The 14776-nt window shown below is 37.7% G+C and overlaps 1 protein-coding gene across 2 annotated transcripts in view; it reads left to right on the forward strand.

Moving 5' to 3' along the window:
* Abcb1 (ATP binding cassette subfamily B member 1) overlaps window positions 1-14776 on the forward strand; it is a 178647-nt gene that overhangs the window by 144272 nt on the left and 19599 nt on the right. For both annotated transcript variants that reach the window (XM_015502348.2, XM_048785451.1), the window contains exons 11-21: window positions 128-238; window positions 431-556; window positions 647-850; window positions 1179-1349; window positions 1634-1795; window positions 2636-2794; window positions 3638-3784; window positions 6072-6179; window positions 7779-7856; window positions 10682-10765; window positions 13657-13860. In XM_015502348.2, coding sequence (XP_015357834.1) covers window positions 128-238; window positions 431-556; window positions 647-850; window positions 1179-1349; window positions 1634-1795; window positions 2636-2794; window positions 3638-3784; window positions 6072-6179; window positions 7779-7856; window positions 10682-10765; window positions 13657-13860 — 1554 coding nt within the window. The remainder of the gene's footprint in view (window positions 1-127; window positions 239-430; window positions 557-646; window positions 851-1178; window positions 1350-1633; window positions 1796-2635; window positions 2795-3637; window positions 3785-6071; window positions 6180-7778; window positions 7857-10681; window positions 10766-13656; window positions 13861-14776) is intronic.

Raw genomic sequence — 14776 nt, forward strand, 5'->3', positions numbered from 1 at the left:
TTTATCCATTCACCTAAAATATTTTCTAGTTAAGATTCAGTTTCATTATCATTTTTCTAGCTCTCCACAAAGGATCACTAACAAGCAGTTACTGTAACCTACTAATCTAAAATTTTATTCTGTTTAGAAACCAAGCATTGACAGCTTCTCGATGAGTGGGCACAAACCAGACAATATTAAGGGAAATTTGGAATTCAGAAATGTTCACTTCAGTTATCCATCTCGAAAAGAAGTTAAGGTATGGCGATAAATGACAAATCAATGATTGAACAACCTATTGGATGAAGAGCTTGTTAATTTCCTTAAGAAAATACAGAAAAAGAAAAATTCATGTATATTTTTAAACCTAGTATTGAATTGACTGATAGTTCATAGACTCTATAACTGTACACGCAAAATTGCCTTTAAGTTTATTTTTCACTCTTGGTAGATCTTGAAGGGCCTCAACCTGAAGGTGGAGAGTGGGCAGACAGTAGCCCTTGTTGGGAACAGTGGCTGTGGGAAAAGCACAACGGTCCAGCTGCTGCAGAGGCTCTATGACCCCACTGAGGGAGTGGTGAGCTAGATGCTATTTCCATTACAGATCACTCTGATGATGTGATTTCAACTATGAGTATTTGAGAATCACACTTATTTCTTATTTCAGATCAGTATTGACGGGCAGGACATTAGGACAATCAATGTAAGATACCTGCGGGAAATCATTGGTGTGGTGAGCCAGGAACCTGTGTTGTTTGCCACCACAATAGCGGAAAACATTCGCTATGGTCGTGAAGATGTCACCATGGATGAGATTAAGAAAGCCGTCAAGGAAGCCAATGCTTATGACTTTATCATGAAACTGCCTCATGTGAGTTAGCCTGACCTTCATGGTTCCAAAGGTGTGAAGAATAGACAGTGGCCAAACAGTCCATAGGAAGTTAGGAATCTATTGTATATTGGGAAAACCTCCTTAAAAGGGAAATTGAAATTATTTTGAATCGTTAATCTCTAGCAGTATTAACTAGTAGTAGATATGTCTTTTAAAACTAGGGTTGGTTATTGCTAAGTTCTAATGAACTAGACTGTATTGCCTATGATGAGGCTTAGTTTCATGGGATTACTCCCTGATTTACAATGGTTTAATACATGAACACCTTGTTCTTTTGCTAACTCCTCCTGTGTTTTTCCTGTTGTAGAAATTTGACACCCTGGTTGGAGAAAGGGGCGCTCAGCTGAGTGGGGGCCAGAAACAGAGAATTGCCATTGCCCGTGCCCTTGTCCGCAACCCTAAGATCCTCCTGCTGGATGAGGCCACGTCAGCCTTGGACACAGAAAGTGAAGCAGTAGTTCAGGTGGCTCTGGATAAGGTCTGTGAGCCCTGGTTCAAACCAACTTATTTATGAATGTAACACCCTGTTTTTAATTCTTCTTAATTTTGGCCTTTACTTGTATTTGTATTTATTATAATAAAATATCATGTTAAACCATTATCAATTGACTATATGTTTACTGAAGTTAGAGAAGATGGTCTATAGCTTTGATGGTTTTATAACATGCAAAGCACTGGTGTTTGGTGAATATAATTAGAAAGAATGATTTTTTTAACATGTAAATATGAATGTATTCAAAAACCAAATTTCTCCCTCTTTAGGCCAGAGAAGGCCGGACCACCATTGTGATAGCTCACCGTTTGTCCACAGTTCGTAATGCTGATGTCATCGCTGGTTTTGATGATGGAGTCATAGTGGAGAAAGGAAATCATGATGAACTCATGAAAGAGAAAGGTGTTTACTTCAAACTTGTCACAATGCAGGTATGATTTGACTCTAGAACTTCCTTAAATTATGTCAATGATAAACTAATGTTGCTATGAGTAAAGCTATAAATAAATGTTATTTGATTTGATTCTCTTGAAAAGTAAGAAAAAATACTGGGGGATTTAGGATCAAGCCAGTGTTTAAAATGTTTTTTTTTTTCTTAAAAAGAGAGGAACTAAAGAATAAATACAGAAAAGCTTAAAGTGATTTAAAGGTATACTATTACTAATAATAACCACTAGCCACATATGATCATTGAACATTTAAATGTTGATTAACCTGAATTGAAATGTTGTAAGTAGACAACACACATCAGATTCTGAAGGCTTAGTACAAAAACAAAACAAAATAAAAACAAAAAAAGAATTGCAAAATATTTCAAATGTTTTATATTGATTGTGTGTTGAAATGATAATATCAGATATGAATATCTTGAATGTTATTAGGTTAAAAAAATAAATAATTCAAATTGATTTTATCTCTTTTCACATTTTTAAAATATAGCTACTGGAAAGTTTTAAATGAAAAATATGGCTTATATTATTGCTCATACCATTTTTCTGTCAATTGGTCCAAAGCAAACTTGATTGAGCTAAATTTCCTCAGAAAGGAGATGACCAGATAAGATACATGGAAAGGATTTCACATTTCTGCATATTCACTAGAAATCCTTATTTAGTAGTTTTTATTTTTCCATATATTACACAGAAAGGAACAGCAGTTTAACTTCATCCATTCCTGTAACTACTTGAAGCAAATTACCATTTTTCTTGGTATCTGATGTTCATTGGTTAACTAATCCTAACCAGTGTATGCATATTTCTTATTAATTTTAGACAGGAGGAAATGAAATTGAATTAGAAAATGAAGTTGGTGAATCCAAAATTGACATTGATGTCTTCCATATGCCTTCAAAAGATTCAGGATCCAGTATAATAAGAAGAAAATCAACTCTCAAGAGTATCCATGGACCACAAGGCCAAGACAAAACAGAGGTTTCAGTCCCTGGCCTGCTGGCTCCCTTGTTTTTTGTCTTGTAATGATGCAGAAACATCTCAGAAGGGTCGGGCAGAGTACAGCTCTTTAACCTCATGGGGGTTTGGGGACACTATGTAGCCTTCTAAGGTATACCCCTGTTGACCTACTTTCTCCAACTAGGCCCCACCTCCTATAGTTTCCACTACCTCTCAATAATGCCATCAGATAATTAATCCATCAATGGTTTCATCCCTTGATGAGGTCAGAACTCTCATAATCTAATCACCCAGGAATGCACCTCTGAACACTGCTGCATGATCAGGCACCTAGCCTTTAACACATGAGCTTTTGGGGGAATTTCAGAGCCAAACAATAACACTCCTAGTTGGGTGGGCTGGGGCTGAGGTAGGAATGGGAACAAGAAATGATTTTCCAGCATTTTGTGATATTCTCGAGGGTGTTCCACAAACTAAAATGTCAGCATTTTAAAATCAGTTTAGAATTTAAAATTAAGAACATATAGAAAGATTTCTAGAATTAGAATTTATAATGTAAAGACTATAGTAGATCTTTAAATGTTAAAATTTCATTTCTGTTTATCCCTAAGTGTAAATATTATTGTTATTTTCTGAATGCCAGGTCAAGAGTTAAATGTTTGTGCAAACATCATTCATTTCTTAAAAAACAAAGGGATACAGTGACAGAATCTGTCAGCACTTTCTAGAAGCTAATACCAGTAACTGATAAGGAAAAATAATGTATTCACTTAAGAAGTTTTGTGCATATGGAAGAACTGTACATCATAAAATCAATTATCAATTTTTTTAAACTAGCTTTTTGTGCTATTTTGTGTTTTCTAGGATGAAAATATACCTCTAGTTTCCTTTTGGAGGATTCTAAAGCTGAATTTAACTGAATGGCCTTATTTTGTGGTTGGTGTATTTTGTTCTATTATAAATGGAGGCCTGCAGCCAGCATTTTCAATAATATTATCAAGGATTATAGGGGTAAATGTTTACATCCATTTTGGTTTTATATTTACTTGTGAGTCCTAAATGAAGAATGAATGGAGCATGTGTGTTTGTATAAACTTACATAAGCCATCGAGAACACATCTCTTCACATGACACTAACCAGCTCAAAGATATAAAAATAGAATATGGTATGTGAGAGGAAAGTTGAGTTTGTAAATTCATATCTAGGGCCCTGTCAATTTCCATCTCAGGGGACTAGATCCCTGAGATAGTGAAACCAGTAAAATGACTCTTTTGTACCATCAACGTTGGGGTCTAAGCAAAATTCTAGAACTGTCATCTCACCCAGTGTACAAAGGGGATTCCTCATGTATTTTTCAAACTGACTCAAGAATAAGCTGTTACTTAACCTACACACTTGCCAGGACATGACCAGGCCTAGCATGCAATCTCTGGAAGGTGTAATTTTCATCTCTGTTGCTAAAACTGAAAAAGAAATAGCTTCCTAAATATTGAGGTTGATGTATACTGGTTTCACCTGATCTAACAGTGATATTTTCAATAATAACGTTACAAACGAAGCAGGCGTGCTCTCTATTTAGTGACAGGTTTTCAATCATCAAGCTAAGGATACCCTTGCCATACTGCTGAAAACATTGTGGAGAAAGAAATTGAGCACTACAAGTAGCATAAGCCAACACTAACTTTTGATTTTAAAACAAAAAATACATAACCATTCACATCTATCCATGCATGACTAGCTTTTTTCAGGTTGATATTCATGTATTAAGTACTCATTCAAAAAATATTTTTTCAGTGTTTGCTTTGTGCCAGCTATTTTTCTGTGTGCTGTAAAATTGCCAACAAAATTTCTGGTTTCATGGAGCATGTATTTTATGACAGAGGCCAGCAAGCTTTTCTATACAGGATACAAGAGTAAATTTTTAGGCTTTGCAGGTCCTATGGATTCTGTTGCTGATAGTCAACTCTTCCCTTGTGGCACAAATATGGAAACAAATGAACATGCTGCATTCCACTAAAACTTTATATAAATATCTGCCCTATGGCCTGTAGTTTGCTGACCCTGTTCTAACATATGTCTTGTAGGCAGAGTGATAGACAGTGGTGTCATCAGAAAAAAAGAAATAGAAGTGGTTGACTTAGGATTGGGTTCAGCTTTTGTTAACAAAAATTCAACTTATGTACTTAATGTCTTTCTCATGCCTGTTATAACAGTAAGCCTGAAGGTCAATGATGCAGAGCTGACACATAGCTCCTAAGTATTGGGGCAGGCAATCAGCCATCTGTCTTGTAAACAGTGGGCTTTGAGTCTGATTGCTTGGTCTATACTCTTGGGTCATCCCTGGCTGGCTGGCTGTGTTATCTTGAGCAGGTTAATTGCAATCTCTCTGTGCTTTAGTTTCCCTTACTATAAAATGATGGTGATGATAAAGCAACTTGAAGAGATGTTTGTGGGACAAGAGGAACAGTACACATGGATTTGCTAGAGTATTGTCTGGCACAAAGTCAGAATTCAGTGATTGACAGTTGTTTATTTCTATTGAAATGACTAGGCAAGAAAAAATGGTTTAATCTCTTCTATCCCCTCCTTTTTCACAAAGGATAAAGTTATCTGGGCTGGGTTAGGAATGTGACTCTCACAGAATGATTTTGACCTTGTGAAGGGAGAGGTGTGTTTTCTTTCCCTGTGGTTGATATTCTGTTTTCTTTGAACCCAAGATGTTCTATTTGCCCTTCTAACCATTTCTGTAAAAGTTTCCATGTATGGTTCTCAGTCACCTGACTGCAGCTCTCAAGTGACTATCTAACTGGCCATATGACAAAGAATGCTAACAGCAGCCTCCTTCCTTTCTGAAAGGCCAAATGCATGAGCACCTCTCTCTCTCTGGTGCTCTGGTGCACCAAAAGCACATCAACAGTTTCCTTCCAGATACCTCAGAATAGTTCGAAATGTTCACATAGCAAAACAACAAATTGCCATATGATATAGTTCCTCACCAAGGAAGAAAGAGTATTTGCATTGCTACTTTACATAGCCCAATGGCATTTATTACTCCAAGAGGAAACCTGAGCAGACAAAATGTTGGATCAATTGATGAGTGACAGACCTCTTCTTGGTTATTAAGGAAGGAAGAAGGCAGATACCTTTAAGGTCAATATTAGATAAAAGAGGCAACCCTGATTCCCAGAATGCAAAGGCTCTCCTGACCCCCAGAATAATGCCAGATGGGGAGTGGGGCAGACCTGGCATGATTTTTTCAGTGATTAAACTAATAGTCCTTTAAATATCTTCTCATAGGTATTTACAAAAAATAATGATCCTGAAATACAACGACAGAACAGTAACATATTTTCGCTGTTGTTTCTAATCGTAGGAATCGTTTCTTTTGTTACATTTTTCCTTCAGGTAAGTGTCTACACTTTTATTTTATTCATTTTGAGGGAATTTATGGCCATCTGTGTAATTTTCCTTTTAGTAGCATTGTTCCTCTATTAACTTGGTTACTAACAGCTATGTTGGTTTTCATCCTGTGACTCTCTGGATTTGCTTCCCCTCCCTTCTGACTCCTCCCTCAGCTGCCAATATCGGTGTAATTAGAGGGATACAGTGTTTGATCTAATATCATGATTGGAAATGAAAGGTGAGAACTCAAAAATGGGCTTTGGTGAGACTCTAGATATAAGTTTGAATATAAGTATTGCCAGTGAATTTAAATACCCAAAGAAATGTCTTCCAGTATTCTAAATGTCAACAACAAATAAGAACTTCCTAAACAAGCTACACTGTTTTGAAGAATTTATCAATCAACTTTTTCTAAAGAAAAAAGGACTCTTTAACTATGAAAGAATGTCAATCCTCAAGGGGCTGGCATTGTGGCTCAGTGGTAGCACACTCGCCTAGCAAGCGCAAGGCCCTGGGTTTGATCCTCAGCACCACGTAAAAACAAATAAAGGTATTGTTCCATCTACAACTAAAAAATAAATATTAAAAAAAGAATGTCAATCCTCAAATAAAAACTCTAGGAAATATTTGTAGAGTCATATTTTTAAAAAAAAATTTTTTGTAGTTATAGGTCGACAGAATGCCTCTATTTGATTATTTTTATTGGTGTTAAGGATTGAACCCAGTGCTTCACACATGCTAGGCAAAGTGCTCTGCCACTGAGCTACAGCCTCAGACCCTAGAGTCAGATTTTACAACTTGTGAATCATTTGGCAGAAATGAAATTTTTAAAGGCATCAAGTGCTCTACAAGTTTAGTATGCTAAAGCAGTATGGGTTTTGGTGTAAGACATAGGTTGATTTTTTTTTTTTTTTTGGTATCAGGGATTGAACTCAGGGGCACTTGACCACTGAATCACATCCCCATCCTCCTATTTTGTATTTTTTAAATTTAGAGATAGGGTCTCACTGAATTGCTTAGTGCCTCACTGTTGCTAAGGCTGGCTTTGAACTCGCAATCCTTCTGTCTCAGCCTCCTGAGCTGCTGGGATTACAGGTGTGTGCCACTGTTCTTGGCTATGCTAGGTTTGAGTACCAGTTGCACAAGTACCCAATTTTGAGTCCTTAGCAAAATGAGAAATTTATTATTATTATTATTATTATTATTATTAGTAGTAGTAGTAGTAGTATATTGGGGATTAAACCAGGGGCACTTAACCACTGAGCCACATCCTCATATTTGATCCTCATATTTGATTTAGCAACAGGGTCTCACTGAGGTGCTTAGAGCCTTGCTAAGTTGCTGAGGCTGGCTTTGAACTCACAATCCTCCTGCCTCAGCCTCCTGAGCCACTGGGATTATAAGCATGTGCCACAAGCACCTGGGCAAATAAGTACTTTAACTGTCTAAGCCTCAGTGTTCTATCTGTATGTAGCACAGGGGTAATGTTGCCTCTTGACGACTATGAGAGTTCGTGTGCCCAAGTGTGCAGGCCTGGGTGAGGCCTTAGTAAATAACAATCACTTATATAAATGAGTGGCATGTTCTTCTTATTCTTCACAGGGCTTCACATTTGGCAAAGCTGGAGAGATCCTCACCAAGAGACTCCGATACATGGTTTTCAGGTCCATGCTGAGACAGGTATGTTGTTAAAGGGTGAGCTGGCATGTGGGACTCCTCTTTTGTACTTGGGAACTCAGGAATGGGAGCTCAGCCAGGCCGCTCAGACTGCTCCTGTGTAGGTCATCCTTCAGTCTCCTCTCAGAGGTGTCTTTAAACCATCCCCCAGGTCAAGTAGAGGCCCTAGTGTCTGTTGGATGTATATAGGTGGGTACAAGGAACTGCAGTTGAGGCAGATGTCGTTTCCTGAGTATTTTCACCTCCAGCTTTTTGTCTGAGTAGTTGTAGGCAGTGTCAGTGGAAGTGACCTTCAATGCCCCCAATCCTTTCCTCCCTTTCTTTCCTTCTTTCTCTTGGGAAACCTAGGACACTCTGTCATGTTTTTTTCCTGCCCTTTTCCCCATCCTTTCAACAAATCCAAACTCATCCATATGGCCCATTCCTTACTGCCAGTTCCTTTGCTGTGGCTAGACTGATACAGCACTTCAAACTGCAGCATTGCCATCTAGTAAGGACTCAATGGACTGCCTTTCTTTTCTCATACCTTCAAGATCCTTGCAACAGATACTCTGAATGTTTTCCTTAGAAAGGGAAATAAAGGATTTTAGGAATGTAACCTATAGCAGCCTGGTTGAAAGGAATAAGTTTATTTAATAATCAGGATATTTTTATATGTAACTTAAAACATTCCTTTTTAAAATCATTAATCACTTGCCATTGAATAAAATGATGCTCTAGAAACCTGCTCCAGACATGCCAGGGCTACTTGAACCCTGGTTGAGAAGCATCTGTGGGCTGTGCTAGGATTTCTAGAGGACATGCAGGTTTCCACCTGTCTTTGATTTTGTAGTCCTTTCCCACTCTTCCTACCACCACCTAAAAAGACATATTTTTGAAAGTTTCTAGCTAGTGATGGACAGATCCAGGACTGAGTCTGATTAATTAGAGAGCACTATTTGATGGGGAACTCTATCTTTGGACCCTCTAGTCAAACCATATTTATAACATAGATCCCACTCAGGCTGGTCGTGGTCCAGGGCCAAATGTCTCATTACCCCATCAGCCTCCAGGCCAAGTCCCAGGTCCATTATACTTTGGGAGCTGAGCTGAGGGTTTGTATAATGCCTTCTCCATGAATTAAGAAGAACAAACCCATTAAAGCCTTGTGCTTATAAGACATCATACCAAGTATTCTAAGTCATTCAATTTGAATGGTTCCTGTCTTCAAGGAAGTTACATTCCCATGGGGAGAAACTTGAATATTTAAGAACACTAAAAGTCAGATTGATATTTGCTGTAATGAATTATAACACTCCATCTTTTCTTTGAAAATTTTAGATAAAACTGATAATTACTATTTTAATGCAGATCACCACTTCAGTAACCATAGTTATTTATGGTGGACATAAGTTCTTTAAACTCATTTTTTAAGTGGTTTACAAAGAAAATTCCATTTGATACTGAATGTCACATTTTAATTTAGATTTGTTTTGTTGATTTGTTTTAACCCTGTTTATTTATTTCACCCTGAACTTCAGTTATCTAACTGCATGTTCAACTTCTCTATTTGGAGGTCTAATAAATGTTTCCAATGTTGATATTTTAGACCCGAACTCTTTTTTTTTAAGTACCAGGGATTGAACCCAGGGGTGCTTAACCACTGAGCAACTTCCCAGCTCATTTTTTAAATTTTTTATTTTGAGAAAGGGTCTCACTAAGTTGCTCAGGGCCTCACTAAGTTCCTGAGATGGGCTTTGAACTTGCCATCCTCCTTTCTCACTGCCCCCAGCTCAACCTTTATAGGCTTACCCCTTACCTACTCTTTGCCCACATCCATGAGTGATGGCACCCTTCTACCAGTTGATCAGGGTAAAAACCATGGTGACTCCTCTTTCTGTGTTTACTATTGCAATAGCTTCCTGGCTGGTCTCATTGCCTCTCTCTGTATCCCAATCCAGTAGGTTCACCTCACAACAGCAGAGCCATTTTTCTAAAAACTAAGTCAAACCATATCTCTCTTCCTAAAACCTGCTGAAAGTGACCATTCCTCTCTGGATGAAGTATGGAATTTTATAGTTGCCTAAAAGGCCATACATGATGTCCCCTTCCCACTCTCAGGCCTCATCTCCTACACCTTAACCCTTGACCAGCACTCAGTCTGCTCCCCACACAGTGCTCACTGTGTATGTGTGGGAAGAGAAGATGGGAGGAAGCCACATGAGGACAGATCTCTGTCCAGAGGAACAGGCAGCTTTTTCAGATTCACATCAAGTGACTTCTTAGGTTACAAGCACCCTTTAAAGCTTTGTTGCTAGTATTTGGACAGGTCAAGTGTAGTTGCACCTCAGATCCTTTGCATGTGCCAGTTCCTTCTTCTTGGATATGCTCATCCCTTCCTGCACTTAGTTCTATGCTCCAGTGTCACCTTAGAAAGGCCTTCTCTGTTTCTACACCAGTTTCTAAAATAGCACCTTCCCTTACTTCTTTGTTCTTACCCACCTCCGTTTTTCTTCACAGCGTGTATTACCTCCTGAGATGGCATAAATGTATTTGCACCCTCTATCTCCAGAACTTGAGCTTTAGGAGAGCAGCAATTTTGTTGTTAGTGCTCACTGTTTTGTCCAATACTTCAAATTGTGATTGGGACCAAGCAGGCATTCAGACTTTTTCTGATGAATGAAATGATCCGTTTATGTATTAGTATATAAATCCCTTTCTTGTCTATTGAATGTCAGAGGGGATATAATTGATCAACAAAATTGACCTTATCACTTTCCTCTTGGAGCCAAGAGTCTCACAAAATAGGACTTTGATGTGATTATGATGAAATCTCTTCTGTGCCACAGGATGTGAGCTGGTTTGATGACCCTAAAAACACCACTGGAGCATTGACAACCAGGCTTGCCAATGATGCTGCTCAAGTGAAAGGGGTACGTGACTCCTTTTGGTTTTGTCATAAGTGGTCATTTGAACCTCAGCATGAAATTGATTTTCTTATTTTAATGTTAATTATTATCATCATTGTGAAGAAAATGTTAAATAGACACAAATCCACAAATAAATGTTTTAGAACAAAAATGTTAACTATTTAAACATTAAATGCTGTTTGGTGTCTAGATAACTTGTAAGCTATCTTTTGTTATTGCTGTTCTATTCATACTCTTAACAAGATATATGTAGAAGAATTGTTATTTAGAAAAGAAGTATTTTCACTGTATCATTCAGGACCAGTTGTTTTAGTGCTCAATTAACAGAAAATTGTAGTTGCTACTGAAAAAATTATGTGTATAGTTGCTACTGGAAAGTTTAGGGACATTGCAGTTCATAAAGTGAGCAATAAAATATGTTTTAAAAATAGGTTGAATAAAATGAAAAGCACTTGAAAAAATTAAAGCAAGGTGGAAAGAATAACTTCAAACTGCTGAACCATCAGGTTTTGATTTTTAGCAGAAGTGACAAAATTTCTTCTATAAATTTTTATGGCAAAAATCTATAAGCTGATGTAGAATTTGAAAAAAAAAAATGTGATCTCTGCTGTGTCTCCCCCAACCTTGGGTGTTATAGTCTTTATCCTTTATTCTTCCTGTAAGGCAGTACTATCCTAGCAATTATCCTATCTAATAGATATTTTTGGAAGAATAAATTATATTTGGAATGAGAGAGTTGCATAATTACAAGTCAGATCTTTAAAAATGCTGTTTTAATACAGATATCTTTGTTGAAAGCAAACAAACCAACAAAAATCAAGATTTGGATCCAGTTATATAGAACCTAACCAAACAAAATGTACACTGCTTGAAATAACTTTGAACCTTCAGAAACAGATAATGATCTTACCCTATGCCAGTGTCCATTGTTAAAAAGTACAGTAGGGAAATGGAAGCAGCATGGGTTGGTAGGGGCTGGCTGGTTGTCAGGGAGGGAAAGACTCAGTGATGATATGGGCAAGAGGCCTGAAGGAAGGAAAGATGCCATCCTTGTAGGTGTTTGGAGGGGTGCCTCTAATCAGAAGGTCAGCAAGGGCAGAGGCATTGAGCACCAAGCATTCCTCAAACATTCCTGAAGTAGTAAGGGTGACAGAGCAACTAGACTAAAGTAAGTGAAAGAACAAGTCTTAATAGGAAATGCTTCATCGTCTTATGAGTTTATCAGCAGTATTTGAGATCCTAAGTTGTTCCTGTCTTAAAGGAGGAACCTTGGTTTCCTTTCTAGGACATTGCTTTTTTCTCCCACTGGCCACTGTCTCCCACTGTTCGTTGCTATTTTGTCCTTATAGCCCTGACCTCAGTGCCCAGGGTTTGTTATCTGCAGAGGCTCTTTCATCCAGTCTCATAGCTTTAAAAACCACCATTGTACTGGAAAATCACCAATATTTGTTTGCAGATGACTTCTCTGCTAAGTTCCAGACATAGAAAATCCACCTGTCTCCCTGACATGTGCACATGGTTGTCTGATGTCTGATGTCTGATCATGGACTGGCCATGCCCCACTCAGAGCTCTCAATTCTCCTTCAATCCACTCCTCCAACAAATTTCCCAATTTCATTAAAAACTAATTTTATTTTTTTCAGTTGTGCAGGTCCAAAGTGTTAGAGTCATTCTTAAATCCCCTTTCTCTCAGATCCCTCATCAAATCCAACTAACAATTTTTTTTGGCTGAACCTTTTTTAAAGATCCAGAATTTGTTACATTTCACCACCATTCATATGACCACACTAATCTAAGACACTATCACCCCTGTCCTGTATTATTGTAACAGACTCCGTACCTCTATTCCTGTCTCCTTCTACCCATTCATATAGCAGCCAGAGTACTAGTCTAGTGTTTATATCAAATAGCTGTTAGATGAATCTGGTGGAATTGATGGGAGTTTTGAAGGAGTCTATCACAGGAGTTAGTATGGAGAGAAGCTTTAATCAATGTACCTGCTCATTTTTGGAGTTGGGAAAGATTATTCAGTCACAGAGATCTTAGTGGCCATCCTAGATATAACTCCATTATAATTTTTTCCCAAGATCAGCCTCACTTGGGCAGAAAAAAAAATGTTTAGGAATGGAAAATAACATGGGCCCTTTCCAGAGAAAGCAGATCAGAGAGCCAGAGAAAGATTTGCAATGAGTTGAGGGTACAGTATTTTCAGGGTAGAGGAGATGTGGAGGATTGAATCATCGAGCAAGGACTGAGTTGACTTTGTAGGCCGACATCTGGTTTGAGGCTTGGCAATCACCACACACTACTGAGAATCATGCTTCAGGCTCCCTCTGGTATTCAAACTGAAGATTTTGATGCTTTCTTAGTATAAATTAAATTCTATAGCTTTCAACTCTGTGTATGTTTTTTTCCAAATCAAATCTAGGTTAAATTAAGCATAATAAGCATTTCATATAGGCCTCAATATTTTTTAATATCCTTAATGACAAATAATAGTCTTAAATTATAAGTAGTACTGTACCTAACTTTGGAAATTTCTACCATCCAGTTTAATATAAATGTCAGAGTTTATCTTGCTAATTTTCAGAGCTTGCTTTAGAGAACATAGTTTAATTGATTAAGACTTTCTTGGCATTAAAAATTCAGAAGAGAGAAATATGTTATCACAGTCTGGAGTTTTGATCATCCACTTTCAGTTTATTCAGAAGTCATGGATAATTCTCATTTTAGAAACTCAAAGTTGTTACAAGTAAAATTTTATTTTTGTTTTATAACTGAGAAGATAATTAATATATTTTCATGAAAGTGAATTGTTACAGTTCTTAAGAATATAGAAGTGTGGATTTTAAAGTTAATAAAAATTAAAAATGTGTCTCTAATTTGTTTTTTAGGCTATAGGCTCCAGGCTTTCTGTAATTACCCAGAATATAGCAAATCTTGGGACAGGAATTATCATATCCTTAATCTATGGCTGGCAATTAACACTTCTACTCTTAGCAATTGTACCCATCATTGCAATAGCAGGAGTTGTTGAAATGAAAATGTTGTCTGGACAAGCACTAAAAGATAAGAAACAACTAGAAGGTTCTGGAAAGGTGAGTCAAACAAAATACAATTGCTTACCTAAGTAGAGAAAAATATTTAAATCAGTGTTGTTTTGTTATTCCCTACTACTTACTATGTTCTGAGTGTTTTTATCACCATTCCCCAGAGCAATATATTTTTGACATTTATTCTGCAGATTAGAAATTGAAGTAAAGTAGCAAACATGGCCTTAGGCTCAGACTGACACTGCTTCTCACAGGCTTTTTTGGTTTCAAGCTACTGTCTTCACACTCCTCTCTTCCTTCCCCGCCCCTCCTTACTTCCTTCAATCCCCACCCCCTTTCCTTCCTCCACATCTCTTTTTTTCTCTCTCTCCCTCTTTCTTTTAAGCAAGCTTAAATCTCCTTTATTGAGAAAAGTCGGGCCTTTTTATTATGTCTGATGTGAAAGGTTCAATATGGAAACGTCCTGGGGTCTTTTTTCTATCTGACTTAAATGATCACCACTGTCCCTCTTATCATTCCTCCCCCTTTCATCCTACTTCTGCTTCTCCTTCCCTGAATACTTGTTTTTCTGCATGTTTGTTGATTCTTTTCTTATTATTTAACAAATGCTTATGTGACATTTACTGCATTTCCTGGCAATGCTTTACTCTTCATAGTGACCTTGTGCAGGAAGTCCTAGTGTCATCTCCTTTTCCAGGTGAAGCTGAATACCTTCCGGCAGTGGTCCCCTGTGCCTTAGAGAACTGAGGAGTCTTAGGGTCAGGGTTCAAATTCTGGTACCTGTGCTCCTGTTCTAGATGGCAGAAGACAATCTGATGTTATAAGATCTGGATCATTATAGAAATGAGGGGTCAGAACAGGGCTGAGTCCCAAAACTGGGACCAATGTCTAGATAGGAATATATTTACCAATGGATATTCCAGACTCTCCAGAGTCAGGGCAGGAATCTAGTTAGTTTATG

Source organism: Marmota marmota, unplaced genomic scaffold, assembly GCF_001458135.2.
Source record: "Marmota marmota marmota unplaced genomic scaffold, marMar, whole genome shotgun sequence".
Classification (NCBI taxonomy): domain Eukaryota; kingdom Metazoa; phylum Chordata; class Mammalia; order Rodentia; family Sciuridae; genus Marmota; species Marmota marmota.